The sequence below is a fragment of the Squalius cephalus genome (assembly GCF_949319135.1).
Source record: "Squalius cephalus genome assembly, chromosome: 14".
NCBI lineage: Eukaryota > Metazoa > Chordata > Actinopteri > Cypriniformes > Leuciscidae > Squalius > Squalius cephalus.
This window is the reverse complement of record NC_137135.1, coordinates 20182574-20205684: the sequence shown is the minus strand read 5'-3', so window position 1 is coordinate 20205684 and position 23111 is coordinate 20182574. Positions and strand designations below refer to the sequence as shown.

The following is a 23111-nucleotide window of genomic DNA, read 5'->3' as shown; positions in this document are numbered from 1 at the left end:
AAAAACAAAATAATGACATTGCTTGCTATTTTTTTGCTATTGTAGCGCTTGCCGTAAAGCAAGTCAAATTTGTAGTTTCTTATGTCTCATTCGAACTACAGATCCTCTACCCGATCTGGCAAACTTGCATAGTGCGGTTATAGCTGATAGAGGGTGGTAAAGCGAATGCAGAAGTGCCGTTCACCCTGTTACGAGTTGATGAACCACTGAAACGATTTTGGAAACATTATTTTAAGGTACTAAAAATAATCTTTGGTGTTGCTTTAAATTGTCAGCCCTGTTTTTTTTTTTGTTAGTGCTAATTTTAAATACCTTCTAGAAACTAACTAGCAGAAGATGAGCCAGCACATGTGAAGTCAGTTCTACCTCAGCCTGCTCCACTGATCCACACTCAGCTGTCAGCGCAAAGCTATGCCAGACCTTTACGCAATGCCACCAAGCAAGCCAAAGACATCAGATATCTCCTAAAGGAAGCATGATATTAGCATGGGAAATGAAAACCGCCTGCCACGCTAAATGGATTTTGCATATGATCTTCCGTAGGAAACTTAGCAAAGTAATCAGACAGCTTGCGCAACCTCCATATCTATTTATATTTGCCAGAAGCAAAGTGGAGATGATTAGGGCTATTTTTGAGCAGTTGCTAAGCTTAGCATCACACATTCTAGAATGGGTCAGACTGATGCAAAGAGTTCTGACAGTCGGCTGTGATACAGATGTCACCTCTGAGCTGAGGTGGAAGACAGTGCTATTTGCTCATCCATCAGGCTGGACGAGTTTCCTTTGTTCCTTTCTCTATTTTATATTGGATCTCATTTTCACCCTGTTGAATTAGCATTTACAGGGTCATCTGCCCCTCATTTCCAACTATTTCCATTTATATCTGTCTGACTGGGATTCGATATAGGTCAGAAGCCTATCACGTAGCCCGGGCCCCGCTGCCAGGGTGAAAATAGAAAATGAGTTATTAATATGCTTAGGTAGTGTGTAATTCAGCAGCTCATGATTATTGCAGAGGGAATCCTGGTGGAAAACGTGTGTGAGTTTGCAGACATTAAGTGATTTTCATTCTCACCTTGGTGATTAGCTGGACCGAGTTGTGGGCTCAGGGCCATTGAAGAAATGAAAGCACGTCATAAAAAAAGCGATGAGTGCTTTCTTAGCCCTTCTTCTCATGGAGTGCCAATATAAGCCAGCATCTAAAATGAATTTTTTGTGTGTGTAGATCTGCCTTTTTTCGTGATTCCATGCTGGGAAGTTTACTGACATTGCTAACAATCTGGATGCTTCAAAAAAGTACTGTGTCAAATAGATGAATGCTTCATTCTACATTTAATTGGATGCAGTCTTGCCCAGTGAACTGGGGTTTGGCAGGATATAGGTGTTTTCATAAGCTGTGAATGAGTTTTACAGAGAACAGAAGTGGTCTATAAACTTTATTGTTCTCATTATAGCAGTAAATACTGACCTTTTTGGGATACATAGCAATACACTTACAGAACAAATATACATTTACAGTGGCCCCACAAACTATTTGGGCACTTAAGATACACTTAATGAATGAATGTCTGCATTATGTAACAGAACAAAAAATAAGTGAAACCAAGTGGCATTTATTCTAAAGACAAATTGCACAGAAATTATTTTTAGTCAAAACATATCACACAAACAAATGGCTCAGTAAAGTGAAGTGAGTGCTGAGAAAATCCACTATTTGTTTTCAGATGTCATAAGCAATGACATCTAGATTATTTGTGTCTAAAGTGTCTAAAAGTGTCCAAATACTTGTTGGTAATTGTATGTTTTTTTTGTTTGTTTTTTGCGTGGCTGCTGGAACAACTATGCGAATGTGTGACTCTACAGTTGCCATTATAGTTTCTTAAAACTTTCTGTAACTGGGCCACCTGTTGTAAATATGGTGTCTTTCTTTTTCTGATCTCCACTCACTCAGTCCCATGATGGTAAAGTAGGGTACAATCTTTCAGCAACCCAGAAACGGCAGTAATCTGGGCTAGCCTCGTCATGCTGCGCCTGCGTGGCCTCTTTCTGAGATATTAGCCACTTGCTAGCTGAAATCTGGTCCTATAGAAGACTGATGGATCATGATTATTTGCACTGTAATCTCAATTGCTGTGACTCATAGTTTACTTGAATGTATTGATTAGCAGTGGTGTCATCCAAGTACGTATGATCAAGGCTTGACATTAACACCCGGCAACTCGCCTAATGCACCCGCATTTCAGCAATGGTGAAACACTCTAGCCACTTTGGCAGGTTGAATTTTATATATAATAAACATTTTTCAATTGAAGTCTATTGAAAAGGCATCTGAAATAAACTAAGTGCAATGTAGTACATATCGACACTGAAATAAACGCTTCCTATACTAATTTTCCGCAGAAGAGATACACAATACCAGCCGCGCTTTCTCGCTCTCTCATCTCTCCGACAGCGAGTTGACACACAAACATGCTTCCCCTCACTCACTCGTTTCATTTGCTCCAGAATAGATGAATATTGTTGGTGTTACAGGGCTTTAATTTCGGCGTGAGATTGTACGTATTGCACATCATTTTACTTATTCCCACAGATTTTGTGCTCACACCCCAAATATGCACACATAAAGCTGTGTCTCAGCGCTTAAACAATCAAATACACACAAAATAATGTCAAAATGCCGCTCTTGGTGTAAACGCAGTCAGTTATGTTGAGAAAGAAACTGCATGTGTAACAGTATAATGGATCTGTGCATCAGGTCTTAAAGTGACAACAGCCTAATATACCTGCTGCCAAATTATGAGAATAATATACAAAATTTATATATGGTAGTTTTCCCCCATAAATCGATATCAAATCTGTGGCCAGTGAAAATGCTGTGTGGCTAGTAACTTTGGAAAACCACTAGCCACAGTGGCTGGTGGGCAAAAAAATGAATGTAAGCCCTGCCTGTCACGGTCAGGTGCAGCAGTCTTACAAATAAACTCAAATCTTTCCAATACAGATTCTCGTTAACAAGATCATGAGCACGAGCAAACAACGTAGAACTGACAAAGAACTGAAAGAAACAAGGCTTAAATAGAGAGCAAACAGAGGCACTAATGAGACTAATTAACGAGACACACCTGAACTGAAACTCAAGTCAGTAACCACAGATACAAGCAGGCAGGGGACGGGGAAAGACTGAACTTAACACACTGACAGCAAAACACTAGAACAGAAATACAAATATGAATCAAAACACACACAACATGTGACACTGCCTATGAGTTTTAGCAACATGATGTAGGGTTTGTTTATTTATTTGTTTGTTTGTTTATTTATACTACAGTTCAAAAGTTTGGGGTAATGTATTTGATGAAAATACATTAAAACAGTAATATTGTAAAAAAAAAAAAATGCATTAATTAGCAAATGCCATCGCACACCTGCAGGTGATGGGTGCGTGGGGAAAAAAGACCAAATAAGTAGGTCAAAAAATCTACAAAAAAAAACAAGGAATTCCCGCACACTATCAGTACTTGCAAATGAGTATCAAAATTTTATTAGCAACGTTTCGGTCTCACGACCTTCATCAGGCATATACATTTGCATATACATTTCAATGGTGATTTGGTTGTAAATGTCTTTATGTTTTTTGATCAATTTAATATTTCCTTGCTAAATAAATGTATTAAAGTAGGCATGAAACAGAAGTTGTGTATAACAGATTCACGAACAAGTAAAATGTAGGATGGGACTTGATTGTGTTCTTCAGGAATTGTTTTAATCATTGGATCATTGTGGTTTGCTATTGATCTCATGTGAGTGACAGGTTGTCACCAGTGGACATGACATCAGAGAAGAGATAAGATGTCATTACAAGAGGGAAGGGAAGTTACTAAAGATTAAAAAAGAAAATAAAAAAAAGAAGAGCTGCACTGATAAATCATTATAATTAATACTGCAATATTCCATTAAACAATAAGAATTGTGTATTTTGATTTCATAGTGACTTTAAACAACAACAACAACAACAACAAACTTTTGAATGGTAGTGTATTTATTCATTTTTATTTTTTGTTGCATTCAAGACGTATTTGCCTCAAAAACTTGGGGAGACACGTTTGAATGGGCATGAGTGTGTAGTTTAAGCATCTGCTGCAGACGTATCCTCTCAGAAATGAGCCCCTGCGGATGTGTAACAGGGTTTGCAGCCGTCTTTGGCTCGCAGCATCACCTGGGGCAACTCTCTCTCAAGCTCTGTGGAGCTCATACAAATGAAACTAGCGCTCGGATAACTCCGCTCAGATGGGCCCTAGCACGGATCTCCACTGTTTCACAGCTCATTGAGACTTCTCCCACTCATCAAAGAGTGCAAGCTCTCAGGCCAGAACCGAGACCTGGTTCACAAACTCATGCTTAACGCAGAAAATGGGCACCTTGTTCATAACAAAACAGATCAGATTCTGTAACATCACTGTAAACACATTACTTCCCATATGTTGTGGTTCTATGACGTTATACTACAGGAAACATGTTTGAAAGTGAACTTTAATTTTGCAGTTCCTTTTGCTGAGGCTAATGTCACACTCCAGCTTTAAATGCACAGCTTTTTTGCATGACCCACATGTTAACTGAAGACTTCAAGTGTGCCAGAATGACGACTTTATCTGTTCTGATTGCTCTCAGTTAAAGTGTCCTCATACTGTGAAGTGGATAGAACGGCCATCTGTAATTACCTTCACCGATTATTGATGCTTCCGTTCTGTTCCTGTGAGTCAGGACTCGCAATAGCTACACACAGTGTGTTTCTGGGGGCACTGACTGGAGATGAGTCTGTGAATTGAATTTTCCTTGAAGCTAAATGGGAATCCCTGGAGGCGCAGAATGAAATTAGCTGTAGTTGTGTACTTGGTTGTTGCAGAATAATCAGCCGCCTGGTTTGTGATGGACTCTTGCTCACCCCAGCTAATGCAGCTGATGGTCTAATGAGAACACAACTGCCTGATAATTGGGACGGTGTTGACTTTATGATGTATGTAATTGCTCAACCCTGTTTTTCGTTATCCAATCTGCATCACCGTGATGCAACTCTCCAACATAGCCCTGCAGACTGTTTTCTATTGCTGTTTAATAAGGATTCATGTTTAATTTTATAATTCATGTTACAATCATGATCTGATTGGGGTCAGAGACTCAGAATAGCTCAAAACCTTAGTTCATATTTGAGCATAACATTCATGCTTTTCTTAATCTTATGAGAACGAATCTTATAAACAAATCGATCAGACTTCAAACGTCCTCCAAGAAAAGTATTACATTAATTATATTTGGAGTCTCAGAGACCTCAGATTAAAACAAAACAAAACCTGAATAAAATTCTGATCAGTGTACACAATAAAATAGTGCATTTCTGTCAGTTTTTCCCATTTTATTTATTTATATGAAATAATTTAAAGGCAGGGTTCATTTTAAAATATATATATATATATATATTTTTTTTTTTTTACAGATGGGCTGAACATTTTCTTTTATTCAGCAAGGATTCATTACATTGATCAAAATGACAGTAAAGACTTTAATAATGATTCGTATTACTAAAGATTCATATTTCAAATAACTTTCTATTCATCAAAGAATCCTGTATGTTGAGAATAAGAAATGTTTATTGAGTATCAAATCAACATATTAGAATGATTTCTGAAGGATCATGTGACACTGAAGACTGGAGTAATGATGCTGAAAATTCAGCTTTTCATCACAGGAATAAATTACATTTTAAAACATATTCAAATATAAAACTGTTAAATTGTAATACTATTTCACAATATTACTGTTTTTACAGTATTTGTTATATGTATATATAAAATTGTTAACAGTAGCGTGAATAAACAAACAAATAAATAAAATTGCAAAATTTGCCATCTACCTGCCCTCATGTTGCTAAACGTTTATATTATATTTTTTTATATTATACATTTCTATTTTTAGTAATTCAATATAGATCCCAAACATTAAAAACATGGTAACAGAGCATTGTGGTTAATTTATTTAGGCTTTGATAGAAAGATGTTTTTTTTTGTTTTTATTACATCCTCATCTTATTCATCCTTTTTCTGCTCTTTCTCCTTTTCTTTCACTCACCATCTCTGCATCTTTTCCTTATTATAACCCTTTGATGTTTGATGACAGATATTTCCCATTCCTCTCATTCTGTTGGACACTGTTATTATTTTCTCAATCTCTCCCTTTCATCTCTTCCAATTACACTTTATTTTATTTCTCAGCATCTAACACTTATTACATCAGCGGCTCAAAGCAGACCGCATGTGACAGGTAACCTGATTGTGGACAGGTTTGAAAATCCCATTTTGCTATCATAGAGAGTGCGAGAGAAAAAAGGGGGAGCAGGGTGTAGTAGAGGGTTGAGGATGATACTCCCCTTCCCCCATCTACTATGCTCACACACATGCTCTGATATAGACACTGTCTCCATGACAACGCCTGCCATTGCCATGTTGCTAGTGGCCAGCGCTCAGCAGAAGGCCCTCCTGTTTTTAGCAGCAGTGAGATGCTGTGAACTCTCATGGGCTCGTGGGCAACATTAGGACAACACATACTTCACCTTTACTGCTTTTTCCCCTCCACCATTTTCAGCTTAATCTCTGTTGGTTTCACTTGTTGTTTAAAGGTAATTGGACAAAGCATTTGTGATTAAAGAACTGTCGCCATCCCTTGTGTTCAAGAGAATAAAATTGTCACTTTGGCACAAAATGTCTGTGATTAAAATGAAAATTGCCACTGTGGCTCTTTTTTCATACATCATAAATTACTTGCGCCTCAGACAGAGCATGCATGTCGATAAACGCAATAAACAACAACAAAAAAACGCATGTTATTTGTGTACCTGGTGTTTGTGAATGCAATTGTGTGAGACAGTTCTCGGAGGGAATTAAACCAATTGATGACAGATTTTGGCTTAGGATTTTCAGAATGATCAAACCAACAGTTGAGATGCTGTGCAATGCGATTGGTCCACTGGTTAGTCTAGTTATCCAATCACATCCTCTTTTGAGGATTTATTTGGTAAATGTGTTCCCATCGTACTTCATTCACGCTTCTTACCAGATAAAAAAAAAATACAAATATAATCCGCCTCAATTGAGCGCATGTTTTTATGCTCATTTGTATTTTTTTTTTTTTACAATATCCCAAAATTAACATAAAAATAGGAGTATACATACCTAACATAGCTATTGACACCCCAAAATGCATGTTTTAAATATATGGCCACACTTTCGATTAGGGTCCAATTCTTACTATTAACTAACTATGACTTTTGCTTCAATAAACTCCTAATTACTGCTTATTAATAGTTTATAAGTTAACTATTAAGTCTAGGTATTAAATAACAGCCAATATCCTAGTAATATTCATGCTAATAAGCAACCAATTTATAGTGAGAATTGGACCCTAAACTAGAGTGTTACCAAATATACATTCTAAATACTTATTATACACAAAGGGTTACATCTTGAAAAGGAGATAGGAATGCAAAGGTCAAAAGGCTCTTTGCTCTCCATAAGTGGCCATGCATCTCAAAGTCCATTAACAACATCTCCATCTAGTGGCCGTTGATGGCGCTCACAGACATGATGTCTGCATCTCTGAGAGATGATGTCATTCTTTCTGGCTGTGCTTGGAGAGAAGGCTGTATGTTGCTGATATCTGATCAGTGTGGCCATCTGTGTGCCCGTGTGTGTCAGCAGGAAGCACACTGCAAACTGGCACAATTATCACTTGTGTGAGAGTGTGTCTTGACTTGGTCATAGCACAGCAAATGTAATAAAACAGGTGCTGTATTGTAGTCATTTCCTCATCTCCAAGGCATTTTCTGCAGCGATGTGTCATGAACCCTCTGATGTGCCATTGCATGAAATGTTTCTGCAGAACAAACACTTGAACACACATGGTTCGGAGATGCACTTATTTATAACAGCCTTAGTGGAGGGAGGATCCTTCATTTTGAACCACCTGATGATGTTGTAAAAGCAGCATAGATCCGGTAAATGCAGCTAATGCTCAGAGTATAATGTGGTTATTCATGGTCTCTCGAATAGAGGACAGCAGCCACACTAATTGTACAGCAGTGTCTTTCAGTTTCATCAGAGCTCCTATAATCCATAATAATAATCATCAAGCCGTTCACACCGCCTGATCAGCAGTCACTTCCACTGTGCCTTTTGTCTACACTTTATCTCTCTCTTTCTTTCTCTTTGTGTGTGTGTGTGTGTGTGTGTGTGTGTGTGTGGTCCTGGTATTTCCTACGTTATGGGGACCAATTGTCCCAAAGTATAATACAAGTATATTTTGACCTTGTGGGGAAATTATTTTGGTCCCCATGAGGAAACAAAGTTATAAATATTTAAAGTTTTTTGTGATGGGTAGGTTTAGGGGTAGGGTTAGTATGGGGGTAGAATATACAGTTTGTACAGTATAAAAACCATTATGTCTATGGAAAATCCCTATAAAACATGAACCCAACGCGTGTGTGTGTGTGTGTGTGTGTGTGTGTGTGTGTGTGTGTGTGTGTGTGTGTGTGTGTGTGTGTGTGTGTGTGTGTGTGTGTGTGCGTGCTATCATACATTTTTTATTTTATATAGGCTATCTTACATTTCTTTCTCTACATCAATGTATCTTATTAGTGATGTCACAATGTATGTAGAAAAGACCCTTTTTGACCTCTGCTTTCCATCTAGTGAAAAGAGTAAAGAGTAAAGGTCATTGCTGTTCTTTCTTTAAAGGTCTCAAAATGCAAAAAATGGGAAAAATTTCAATCTTGACTTGTTTACCTTATAAAATTCAAGTTTGGCAATGTCAAGTTAGCCCAAATAGATTATATTAATAAAGCCTATCAGTAATAGTTATTAACTATTGCATAATAATGTATCAGATAAACAGAGTTGGCTTAGTTCACCCAAAAATGAAAATTCTGTCATTATGTTGTTCTAAACCTGTATGAGTTTCTTTCTTCTGTTAAACACAAAATAAGATATGTTGGTAACTAAACAGTTGATGGTCGCCATTGAGTTCCATATAGGGGAAAATGTCAACTGTTTAATTAACAATTTTCTTCAAAATAGCTGCTTTTGTTTTCAACAGAACAAAGAAAATCATACACGGGTTTGGAACCCGTGTGAGTAAATGATGACAGAATTTTCATTTTTGGGTGAACTATCCCTTTAAGTAGACCCATTTCTGTTCTGAAGTAATGGATGCACTGCACAGATTCATAAATATGCTTCGCTTGCGCCATCTAGCGGACAAACCACTGATAAACACTTTTGAGGCAGTGATTCATGGATCTTTCCTTCTCTAAATGTCACTTTTAATAAATATGCAGGACTAATCATGGTTATATGCTCCATAAAAAAGTTATGCAATAAAAAGTGAATTTGTCTGATGGACAGTGAGTGTTATTTGGTGTGTTTACTGTTTTGTATTTGATGCTGTAGATCCTCCCTCCAACCTTAATTTGAAGATCTGGACATTGGACCTCTTAAGTTTCACAATGTATTTATAACCTACTTTTGTATTCAGCCTTTGCATAACAGACAATGTTGCCTTCATTAATACACTTTAAATGTAAGTGTGATTGGAGGTCACAATTGATTGTTTATTGGCTTCACGTCCAATGTTGTGTTAGAGAATCACTTGAGATCTGCCTCGTTTAACGTACTCCACTGCAGTCATGAACGTATTCATTCTTACGGTTATATCGGGCTGTTTTTTTAACATTCAGGGGCTGATTAATATGTTCGATATGTCGAACTATAAGTTTGACCACGTTATTGTTCTCATGCTCGTGATTTAAATTTTCAGACTGCTGTTAATATATTGAAATTCATCCTGCTGTTTCAGCATTTCAAATTGTTTTGTCAAGATCGTGGACGTTTTACTGGACTACTTGTTTTTATTAAAAAGAATTGTGCTGAATCTCTTTTATCTGAATGCATGCTTAGATCATTGTTAAATCTGTCAGCCGTGTTCAGAACAACAGAAGTGAAAAGCACAGCTAATGTTTGGTGCTTCTGAGTGGAGAATGGAAGGTCTGGTATAACTGGTTTACACAACGCATTAAAGGATCACTTTACAGCCGTTTCTTTGTAACATGAGAGGAACGAAAGCTCTGCTCTAGTAGGAAGTACAATGTTCGATTTTCTCCCTGCAATTTTGACCCAGAGTACTGCAGTTTAGTGAACACACGCCCTGTGTTTGCCGGATCAACAGCGCTTCCCAATGAATCTTTAATGACCGCTTTAGAAGTCGTAATGGCTAGTCACTAATGTCCATTAATGATTTCTGAATGCAGCTGGCCCCGCCTTGATGGCCTCTCGTCTGTTCCATTAGGATTTCTTTTTAGTATGGTGAAAACTTTGAAAACATCCTCCTGCTTGCAGTGAATCATCACTGTTCCTGCTTTATCCTTTCCACTATTTAACTGCGAAATATGACATTTCCTCTAAGAAAATCCACATCAGGTAAGAATTGTTTTCACTTTTTCTGCTCTTTGGTTGTAAAGGAATATTTAGAGTTGTGTACCGAGTAGTGAGATTCACCTGCTGAATCACTGTGTATTGCTTTCATTGGATTTGACTGGTTTTACGTTCTACTTCTGTCTAGAAGTTTTCTGTGGGATCTCAGCTTGTTGGCGCTGTCCGAGGTGCTGAACTGCAGATAAAGCTGCGCTAGAGTCTTCTTTCTTTCTTGATTTTTTGTTCATTCTTCTTTTTATTTTGTTTTATTTAGGCTTTGTAGCATGTGTTTGTAAAGATTAAGGGACAGGGTTTTAATTTAAAGAACATTTCAAATGATATTTTACCCTAATCTAATACTAAAATTGCTTTTTCTATGTGGACTGAATCACATTTGTGGACCTCAGAACCACACTTATTTAGCTAAACTAAGAATGTCTGTTACTGACATGAGATGGACAGAAATAGTTCTCCTGCTTTTGCTTTTCAGAATAACTTTGCAATACTTAAGGAATATAATTCTGTAAAATTATTAGAAAAACATTCGTAATCCGATCTGATATTTGTCTTCGGTCCAAATGTTGTTATTGCGTTTCATAATGTCCTGATTGTACAGTAGATGGCGCTGTTGATGAAGATATAATATCCCGCTGCTGAATGAGCAGGGCAGGAGTCTCGAGTCTGGAGGGTTGAGCTCTATAGTAGGCTAGTTGCTGAGGGTGTTTGGCCGTTCAATAGCTCATTTAGCGGGATTTTTCTTAGACTTTGCTGTTTTTGAAGATATTGATTGAATCCCACTGATATATTATTCAACAAATATATTATTTTCCAAATATTATCTTTCAGTAATAAGGTATACCATATATTTAAACAAAAAAATTATCTAAGAATAGCTAAAAACTGTTTTTAATATCCATCGTACCTCGCGGATTCAAGCAATGTAAACAAAAACAGCAATGTTATTCATTATTTTAAATATTGTGCAACGCAAAATATTAATATGCATGTGATTATGAGTGTGCCAGAAGACAGAATGTGCTTTTGCCACGCATGCAGGAAACTCACTGCCATGGCAACCGACACTGCTCCAATCAGGACATCGCAACTCTGTTGTTTCCACGCGATCCTTTATGTTTTGGGAAAGAAACATAACACATGACTAGCACACTATGTTCGACTATGTAACTGTTGTAGCACTTTATAAGGCTTCAAGATCTCCAGTTCACTTGCAACTGTCACATTTGTGTGCGTCACCGGCTCCCTGCGAGAGATCTAACCCGATAGATCCGGCTCCCTGTTAAATATTGATCAATCGCGCTATTTACCTAGCTTGCTGTTCACAATGAGTAACACACAAATATTCAAGATTAATCTAATTTTACGTAGGCTAGTTCACTATAACATAAAAATATTTTTTGCTGTTCCACATCAGTCTCCGCCCACTGCCCAATTTACACCCGGTAGGCTACATATTTACTGTCCCAGACGATTGGTGACCAATCGTGGCGATTTCTGTGATCGTGGCTGCTAGCGGTGGTCCTGCGTCGTACAGTGAGAGAGGTTCAAAGACGGTCTTGAGACCAACGAATACGTCTTTATACTTAAATAAAGAATAAAGAGACTTAAATCCACGTCGTTCGGTGGATAGCCAAAATCGCACAGTCTGTAGCAGGCATTAGAGCTCTGTGGTAGTGAACGCGTTCACGAACAATGTCCGATTCGTCTTAGTCTGATATGAGCAACTTGCAACGATTTTGAATCAGTCACCGTCTCTCGGACAGATGCGCAGTCGGAGTCTGATTAACGATTTTAGAAGTAGGCTAGTATACAATACAAATATATTAATACATGCATTTAATCAGTATTTAATAATGTAATTTAATATAAGTATTAATAACATGAATAACATTAATAAGATTCGTAATGACCCAAGAACTGATTATGAATGAGCTGATATTAATAGCATTTTTGAGTTAGACGTATTTTACTCTAATAGCACATTAGTACAAAGTACAGCCTACTAATTAACCTACTGGAACTGGATATATATTTGCATTTCACTTAAATAATAATAAAAAAATATTAAATTAATTTCGTTTTAATAAACAAACTATTTATTACAGGGACAGACGAATTACAAAATAAGACCCATATTAATACAATTTAAAAAATAATTAGTTAAAATAACCGTAAACGCCATGACGTAAATGAATTGCTGAATCACTTAAATGATTCTTGGAAATGAACTGTCCGAAAGAACCGATCCGAATAAATGAGTCGGACTTAATCACTTGCCGTCACATACCACAAATAAACTGAACAACTGTTTTTGTCCTCCCATTGAGTGATTCATTTTCCCGCATTTGCCATGATTCAGCTGTACTATTAAGACTTGCTAGAAACTTGTCGCTCTCGTTGTAGTTGTCTGGGTCTACATTACAAACGGATTCAGATGATTTTAACTGAAAACAAACTCTCGCTCACACACCCACACACACAAAGCGCGCGCACACAAGAGCGCTGAATCGCGCTCGCTAACAGGTGTTTCTCTCACATGGCTCTGTGCTGTGACTGTGACTGACTGCTTCGTCGTGGGATGCTGCGAAACGTGTTCGGTGTCTGGAGGAACATCTCCGTTATTAGTCGAAATGGCAAGGTAACTTAGTGACATTATCAAGCGACAGATGCGGTAAGACCTCAGGCAACTGAATGTAGAGCCGTCTAAGGACTTTATCTCCGAAGAGAACAATGAGCGTTGAAGAGATGCGCCGTCACCTGCATAATTGTGTTTTGTGTTAAAGCCGTTTTAAACTCTTTTCTGCCGATCTGTCACAATGGTGGTCTCTGGCATGAAGACTTGGATGTGAGCTATTAAGTTAAAGATTCCCCTTAAGAAATCGTGTTGTGGAGTAAGTGGGGAAACGGATAGGGTCCTCTGAAAGTTTTGGTTGTCGCACCGTCAAACTGGCCATGGCTGCGGCGATCGCCAGCTCCCTGATTCGGCAGAAGAGGCAGGCAAGGGAGCGTGAGAAATCCAACGCCTGCCGCTGCGTGAGCAGTCCGAACAAAACCAAAGGAACATGCGAGAAACCCAGTCGACTCAGTGTTTTCTCCAGGGTCAAGTTGTTCGGCTCCAAAAAGCGCAGACGACGACGACCAGGTCTGATGTTACCTTTGTTAATGTCCTGTCTTAATACGGCCATTATATTTGTAACAGATGCATATCAATGCATTTGTGTGTGTACTTTTCAAAACATTGGATTTTAAAACGAAGTGCTTGCTATGCTCAAGTCAGACTGCAAGTTTTACATTTTAGCCACTTCATTGTGAGAGCTCATTCAAACTCCGTTATACGACCTTACAGAACTTCTCAGGCATTTTGACCATATAATTTGTCTGAGAAAAACCGTTAATTGTATACAATAATGTCTTATTGTATACAATTAACGTTGTGTTACTCTGCAGATATTATGTTGCAATGATGTTGATGCTGATCTGTCTATCTATCTATCTAAAACACTCATTCAGCACAACTGTTTACTTACAAGCTTGTAGTCTCAATTACCTTGCTTCCCTCCCTAGACAGCATCTTACATAACCCTTATGTGACACCTTAGCAGAAGTGTGGAAGTTTGTGTGTGTAGAGTAGCAGCTGTTTACAGCAGTGATTTTGTCTTCATTAAACAGTCTCATACTTAACAATCGTGTTCACATCGTGACTAACACTCACATGAATGTGCTTCTTTATGTGAAATTAAACATGTTTTCATACACATGATGACGTTTGTTGAGGAGTGATACCTCTGCAAATCATTCATACTCATTCACACCCTTATTGAGCCATTCGTATTGTATCTGTACTGTACCATATTATAGCATCTGTATGGTAGTTTATTTTGGTTTATTCTGAATTGGCATCTAATGGGGTTATTTGAGAAATTCAGATTCTCTTTGTGTTTTCTTTACTGAAATGTAGGGTATGTGTTATAGTTTGTATTATCAGTTGTAACCTAATATCCGCACATGTTTTAATCTCATATGATAAATGAAAGTTAATCAGTGTTAAGAGCATGATCCACCAACTTACTAAGCCTGATTAACTACATATCTGCTAATGCAATTGCAATCTGGTATTTTGCGCAGGAGATCTGTGTCCTATATATGCGTTTTATTAGTTCTAGTGGTGCAGATCAGATCCATTTAAAATGATATTGCTCTGTGCATCTACATATTCACATGAATTCTTGTAATGGCCAGCAGACTGCAGTTTCTTTGCAAATTGCAGCTCTCACCAATTTTCTGTGTGGTGACTCTGGTGACTATAACAACATGTTGAGATTTTTCTTTTTTGTTGCTGTTGTCAGTGTGGACTGTTGTTTGTAATGCATGCAGGCTCAAATCTGTAGACTATGGAATGCTCTTGCTGAGCCAGTAGCTTTGAAGCCCCTAACACTGTCACTGTGACAATGCCTGTTTAACCCTGTCTTCTTCTTCTCCCCTCTCTCTCTCTCTCTCTCTCTCTCTCTCTCTCTCTCTCTCTCTCTCTCTCTCTCTCTCTCTCTCTCTCTACCTTCTGTCTCTTTGCAGAGCCCCAGCTGAAGGGGATCGTAACAAAGCTGTACAGTCGACAGGGCTTTCATTTGCAACTCCAAGCAGATGGAACCATTGACGGCACTAAAGAGGAGGACAGTGGTTTCAGTAAGTCAGCTGGCATCTTGTCAGAATATGTTTTCAAATTTTCAACTATCCAGGCACAGCTTGAGGTTCAGTGTTGGAAACAAGGAAGCGCTAGATTAAATAGGTTAATACAGTGGCTGCCAAAAAAGTATTTGGACGCTTTGATTTATGAATGTTTTTGCGTTACATAATAAATGTCAAACCAAATGGCATTTCATTTTAACAGAAATATAGAGTCATTTCAAGCAAATGTCTTCAAATAATACAGCAAAAAATATACTGTTTAGAATAAATCATAAAAAAGCATTTGTCCATAGTTACTCAGCTAGTACACTGACTTTATACTTCCTAGTTAGACCAGTTGGTTAAAAATAATAACAAAAATGGCTCAGGAAAGTGAAGTTGGTTCTGGTCTTGCATCATTTCTTTGCAGATGCCACTTGGTTTGATATATTGCATGACATTTTCGAAGTGTGACTTAAGTGTCCAATTTTTTTTCCTTTGGCCCACTGTGTGCCTGGTATTGTATTTCAATGATGGCTGCTGTTGTTATTTATTCCTGTACACTCTTCCTTCAGACTTCATTTCTGCCTTATACCGACACTTATAGACAGCTTCAGCTTTGCTTTTCACTTTTTAATACTTTTTCAGTTCCTGTATTGGTCAGAAGAGTCAAGAGGCTCAGTTCTGTATTATCCTGAAATGGAAAATTCAGCAGGAGCAGTCAAATAAAACTACCATTCTTCAGAAAACAATTATTCTGAGAGCACAGTTAATGTAGCTTGAAAGCCCAAGTACAAGAGAAACATTTTAGGCAGATGTCCATAATGCCTGAGAAACAACTTTTTCTCCCCTTTCATCCACAAATTATTTTGTGCCATTTGAAGTCCTCTTACTGGGCACCTGCAAGTGTGAATTATTTAGTCCGTAGGCAAGTGCGGCGTCACCCAGTCAGTGTTTGAGCTATACTGCGTATAGGAGCCGGCTGTCTGGTTGGCAGGGCTCTAATTTAATATGTGCTATATCTCACTGACGCTAAGTGTCCATGGCATTCTGGGGCCTGTAAATTAGCTTGACTCTATTCAATTAGTCACTGGATGAAGATGATGCTCATGTCGAGCAAACGAGTTTGTGGTGATCGGAGTCATTTGAAACTGTGATCACTCAAGGCTCCAAATCCTCTCATCCATCAAGCTCATCTAGATTAACACAAATTTGTATCTAGTGCACATAAACAGTGTTTAACATGAAGAGCCATGCTAATTGAAATAACACCCCTTACTTGAATTTAAATAGTGGTTGTTTGACTCAAGTATACATGTTTTATTCACCCTTGAGATGAATCTGCGACACTGGTGCAATTGGCCACTCCTCTTTCATTGCATGCTCATTTATTTTCTTGTCTGTATTCTTCCCCTGTGTGATTGACTGTAGGGTAAAATTAGTTATATGGGGTGAGATTAGATAATAGAAGCTGACCTGCTTTTCCCACCACACTCCCTTATTTTGTGGAGAGAATGAAAAGCTGTTGCTGGAGAGGAGAAGTGGGAAAACAGGGAGCTTCTATCTCTCACGCTACAAAAATAGAATTGTTAGGAGCTTGGTGCCCTTGTCTCCATAGCGACGCAGTGCAGTCCTCTTGGCTCTTCTCTTGGTGTGTGTGTGTGTGTGTGTGGGTGGGTGTGTTTGATAGGGATGAGGGTCTGCTCTAATGCTGTCTTTACTCTCTTGATGTATGCCTCTTACCATATCTCTTTGACTGTTGTTCTTTGCACTTCCGAGCAGTGCCAAGTTATGTCATTGCTTGACTTAAATCACTTAAATATCACATAAGTGCCAGGTTTTAAGTGTGTTTACAGCAGATCTTAGCCAAATACTAATTATTTTTGCCCTGAAGTCATGCCATTCTGCTATAAATAATGGGGGTTGAAAAAAAAAAAAAGTTTTTCTAACTGCATGAGAAATGACAGCAAGAATGAGAAGCTCCCATTCCCATTTGCTAACGGTGGATCATATTTGATTTTATTAGATGAAATTGGGCTAGTCAGGGGGTTGGAAAGTGGACATTTAAAGATAAAGATCTTATTTAAAATCAGCTTTTCCATCTCTCAAGTCTGACTGTGATGAGCTCTTTGGAGGAACAAGAAAAAAAGCTCATTCTAGGCAGTAAATGTCAGGTATGGCTGCTCTATTGGATTATGTCTCTTTGTGCAGAGTTTTAGAGCTTAATTCAATTCCTAATCAATGTGCCGTGGCAGGAGGCCTTTCTCTCCGTCAACATTAGTTTTTATCTCTGCTAACTCGTCTTCCGTCTATAGAGTGGGCTGATGTGTTCTTCAGTCAGTCACAGTCGTATTCTAATCAGTCTGATTCATCTCCAAATATAATAAACTGAAATACTAACATCTGAATGAATGAAATGCCAGAATGCTTCTCTAAATGAGCAATAAAAGTTTACTCAGATTTACTGTATAGAGGTTTATCCAGGCATCCAGATAAACTACCAAAATGAACACATCCAAGATCCTTTTGTAATAAAATTCAAAAGGTTCACACAAAATTGAAAATTCTCTCATCATTCACTCACTATCATGTTGTTCCTATCCTGTGTGACGTGTGTTCATCTTCAAAAATAAAGACATTTTTAGTGGAACTTGAGAGATCAACCATGGCAGCTCAACCATACTTGCTTGATACGCAAAGGACAAACCTCACTTATTCTCTGGCATTAACCCTCTGGGATCTGTGGGGTTTTCTCGGCCCTGGAGGTATTTTTAACCGAGGGGCAACCTTCCTGTTTCTCTCTTGAAGCCAAAACGGAAGTGACTGAAACTGCAATTCATCAACTGGCCGCTAGAGACTGGCTCCAAAAGTCAATTCCGTATATCCCCCATGTTAAAATGCCCAACTTTACAACAGAAAAAAATGTTTACAGCCTGGTACAAAAATTGGTTTTGGTCTATATAGCTAATTTTGTCCTGTGAAGAAAAACTGTGAAGGCGTGAATTTTTTATAACTCGTCCGTTTAAATTATATTAAGCCTTAAAGTTCTGCATAATTAAGGGAGTAGCCACTTGAGTGACAGGTGGATTGCCGCTGCTGTCACAACTAGCCGTCACGTCACCTCAGCTAATTTCAGCCGCTGAACTTGGCATCTCTGCTGTGTTTGTGCTTTTTTCCGTCGTTGTTGAGTATCGAGAGAACAACCAGCGCTGTTTTTCAGTTGGATTCCTCTGTGAACATGCACTAATGGATGTCTGACAATTTCATTGCTTTTTGAAGTTTTCAGATTTAAAAACGTCTTTAGATATAGAGGCTACACTCGTTCTGCGGTACCGTTGCTCTCAGGGATCAGATAGACTATATATGCTTATGTAGCTTTTTAGTGTAAAAAAAAAATACTTGTGCGCATAGTGAAATTCTGCAGGTGTCAGTGCTTTCTCCGTCCATGCAATAAATGCACATCCTTGAATGATCGCAGATTTCTAGCATATTTACTTGAACTTCTTGGGTAATATCTTTGGTTTGACCCATTTGAGAGGTGGCCAAAATCAGAATTTTAAATGGACTGAATAAACCTCTCTACGAACTTGACGTGCGATGACTGACATTTATGCGCATGAATCAGTGTCACACGCACATGCTCCGAGCAATATTGTAAGTTACTGCATAATACATTTCTAACTAGCAGAATAATACACTTGGCACTGCCCTTGCGACGGTACTGCCAGTAGCATATAGCATTAGCTCCTTAGCCTGAGCTAGCGTGATCATGTCGAGCTAGGCGGGCGTGGTTTCAGCAACCAGGCACCTCAGCTCCATCCACGTCCCGCCTCTTTACCATTTTCTGTTATCTGGGGGTGACGCGCTGCCAAGATGGCGACGGCCAGCTCTGCCCACTTTTGGGTGACAAACCTACGGGTGACGTCACAGGCACTACGTCCATATTTCTGTTACTTATAACATTTTCATAGCTAAAGTCTGATTACACTGTATTCAGCGCAATCTCTGCTACAATTATATGTGAGCAGCATGTTTGTAAAAGTTTGTAGTTTTGAGAAAATTATGTTTATGCGTGGTTTGTGAAGAGAAAAATAAAGCCATAAAACCTATACTGAATATTTGTTCACAAGACTTTTGAAAACTGGATCACGTAGGCTAGAATTTTGCTTAAATGATGTGAAAATCATCCTGCTCACTCATCCACATAAACAATATATTGATTTAAAATTTAATTCGGCTAAAATCGGCTTAAATCGGCTGTCACTTTAAGACTTAATGTATGGTTCCAATATACCGACATATGAGTATCATAATATACTGACAGCTGTCCAAACTGTTTACATTCACTTAACTTTTTCCCCGCCATTGACGGAAATTTCCATCATTTGTGAGACAACACTTTCCCACCATTGACGGAATTTTCCGGCTTTTTACTGTTAAACGGTAGAGGGGGGCTATTACACATCTTCTGAAAGAGTACTGAATCTCCTGATCAAAACACAGGCAAAAAAGAAGCAGAAACAAACAATATCATATAAGCAGATCCATATGTAAAATAATGAGATCATCAACATTAAACGGCATATAAATCAAACCGCCTAATGTTACCGAATGAAATGTCAAATGTCTGTGCAAGCTTTGGGGGTGTTGATGGACTCGATCAAATCCATCTATGTTTTGATCATGGTTCTTAATCCCATCCAGTTGTGGTCTTTGACAAAAACGCAATTTTCTCAGCTTTTTAAAATCGTGATATTGCACACCCCTGTTTATATATGAATAAAAGCCTAAATTAAATCTGTTCATCATATAGCAGTTGTGTCTCTTCAGAAGACTTGGATTGAACCTCTCCATCCATATGGATTATGTTTATTCATAAACTTTTTGGAGCATAATTTTTGGTTTTGTGAACTTTCAATTGAGGGACAGAAATCTATCAAGTTTTATTAAAAATATCTTCATTTGTATTTCGAAGATGAATGAAAGTCAACAACATGAGGGTGAGTAAATTACAGAATTTTCATTTTTGGGTGGACTAACCCTTTAAAAAAATAGATTACATAATATTTTATCATTTATCATAATAGTTTTTTTTTTAAATTGATCAGTCTGTTAAAAAATTTTTGGGCTATCATATAACTTTAGAAGAAAAAAGTGCATGCAAAGTATGGAGCACTTTGAATTAATCCTTTTATAGCCTGGTTTCACAAACAAGGCTTAGATTAAGCCAGGATATTAGGCCTTCGTTAAATTAGGACATTAAAGTAGCTTTTGTAAACATGCCTTAGAAAAAAAGATATAAACATTACTGGTGTGCATCTTATTTTAAGATATGTCAGTGCAAGTTGCTTTATGTTAAGACAGCTCAAACATGCATTTTAGTCTGGAACTAGGCACGTCTGTGAAACCAGGCAGTAATGTTATATGTGAACATGAAGGTTTTTCACCCATATTTTCAGTGATTGGTGCTGTAGGAGAGGTGCTTTTTTGAATTCTGATGGTTGTTATATTGGCGTTTTTGTAGAGAATATTATTGTGCCCTCTAGATCTTCCCAAATCTCTGTGCTCAGGTGCTCTATTAGGTGTGTGTAATTGAGTCTTCTCTCCACAACCCCCAGCGACCAAGCTCTGCTGATCCCTCTGAAATTAAGTCCGCCGTAACCCTGTGGTTATGTGTGCCGCCCATGTGTGTATGCCACAAATAAAAAAGATACAGATGTTAAAATCGTATTATCTTCCTATAGTACTAATATAATCAATACCTCATTAAATCATCTGCATTTGGCATCTAAAAACTCTTCATATGAACTCAGTGGCTGTAAAGCACAGAGCAGGAAAAGGGCTGATCTCTACAGGTGGACCTGGCTGGTGTCAGAGGGCTTCAGAGAGAAGAGGAAGGACCTTGATGTTGGATTAGAGAGGATGGAGAACACTCCGAACTGTTGTATAAAATAGCAACATGGCCATCGATTGAGCTCTGCAGGAAATAAAAAAATATTAATCAAGAGCTTTCATGTTTATGATGAAAGGTAGAATGGGTTACTGTTTATGTTCTCTCTAGAGAATGAGGAAGCAGGAATCATGGCTGAGTTAAAGTTGTTCATTCAGACAGATTTTAAATCAGAAATTGATGGCAGAATTTAGATTTTTGGGTGAAGTATCCCTTTAATCACTTTATTTAGTTCTAAACAACTTTCATTCATTTTCAAGCATGAACATTTGAGATTCCTTTTACTTTATTTGATGTATAAATAGTTGTTTTTGTATAAATATAAATCGTATCTCTTTAGAGGACCTGGATTAAACCACTTGATTCTAGTCCCAGACTAAAATGCATGTTTGAGCTGCTTTAACTGAAAGCAACTTGCACTGACGTATTTTAAAATATGCCAGTGCCATTGTTTTGTCTCAAGATTCACACCAGTATTGTTTTTTTCTAAGGCACATATATATATATATATATATATAAGCTACTTAAATGCCCTAGTTGAACTAAGGCCTAATCATGTCCTAATCTAAGCCCTGTTTTGTGAAATGATCTCTTTATATGATAGCTTTTTCTAATAGACTTTTAATGGAGGGATAGAAAACTGTCAGGTTTCATTAAAAATATCTTTATTTGCGTTTTGAACAAAAGTCTTATGGGTTCAGTGACACAAGGATGAGTAGTTGATAAGAAAACCCTTTAAAAATATATTTTTTGTTGATCAGTCTTTTAAATTGCATTAGTCTGAGTACATGACATAATTTTCATTTTATAGTGAACAAAACCTTTAAGAGATGAAGGATGGATATTATGTGAATGACGCAAGTATATATTCTTAACTCTAAATATTGTACTTTAATATCTTGTGTGATTGCCATATCAGTGTGCATTGATTTCTGTTAACACACACACACGCACGCACAAATATCTCTCTCTCTCTCTCTCTCTCTCTCTCTCTCTCTCTCTCTCTCTCTCTCTCTCTCTCTCTCTCTCTCTCTCTCTCTCTCTCTCTCTCTCTCTTTTTTTTTTCTCTCTCAGCCTTTTACTTTACAAGTTTGTTTCCTTCTTGTTTTTTTAATCAAGCTAGGTTACATAATCAGTGAAATGGCTGCTCACACATTTTTTTCTTTCAAAAAGCTTGTGCTGTTTTCTTCCCGAGCTTATGTTCCTCAGATACTCCCAGTGTCAGGGGTGGCTGGCTGGCTGCTTCACTCTTCCCACTGGCAGAAAGAGGCTGTGTGGATGGGAGAGATTGTCAGCTTTATGGCTTACGTGGTGACGGGGGGGACAAAGGTGTGAGGAGAGTTGGCACAGCCAGTGGTACCCGGAAGCCCGAGCCCCGCGCAGCTCACTAACTCTGCTCAAAAGAGAGAGAATGTGTGAAAGAGACAGAGGGAAGAGTGTGAAACAAGACAGACAGAGAGTGAGAGAGAGCGTGTGTGAAAGGGAAAAAAAGAGCTATGTTAAAGAGGCGGCAGTTCAGAGAAAAGTTTACGTTTTTCATCTAATATATATATATTTTATTTTATTTCAGCTTTTAAGTTAATGATAAAGGTTGTTAATAGTTGTAGTTAACAATAACAATGTAATGTTAAAGTTGTAATGTTAAATATAATATTTAAAAAATATCGTCCAAACACTAAATTTCACCAGAACAAAGCATTATTCCAAAAAAAAGAGGTTTCAAAATCCTTTTTTCGGTTGTTGTTGGTGGTTCCTAAGATGTTATGGGCGGTTGCTTGGGTTTTTCTAAGGTTTTCTAGAAAGTTGCTTAAGCTTTTTTAGGGTGTTTCTAGCTGTGCAGCTTTAGTGGTCTTCTGATTCTGGTGAGTTTGATGCTGTGTTGATGAAGCAAATGTGAGTGGCCAGAATGATGATGATGCGTATTGGCATTCTCAGACTCATTCTGCTTACATTTTTGTGTTATGTCC

The 23111-nt window shown here is 37.9% G+C and overlaps 1 protein-coding gene across 7 annotated transcripts in view; it reads left to right on the top strand.

The window, feature by feature from the left end:
• Positions 1–23111, top strand: part of fgf13a (fibroblast growth factor 13a) — a 125804-nt gene that overhangs the window by 79720 nt on the left and 22973 nt on the right. For 6 of the 7 annotated variants that reach the window (XM_079892484.1, XM_079892483.1, XM_079892487.1 and 3 more), the window contains one exon: positions 15102–15212. In XM_079892484.1, the coding sequence (XP_079748610.1) occupies positions 15102–15212 (111 nt within the window). Of the gene's footprint in view, positions 1–12802; positions 13675–15101; positions 15213–23111 lie in introns of those variants that run through there. The other variant, XM_079892485.1, reaches the window with a different exon arrangement.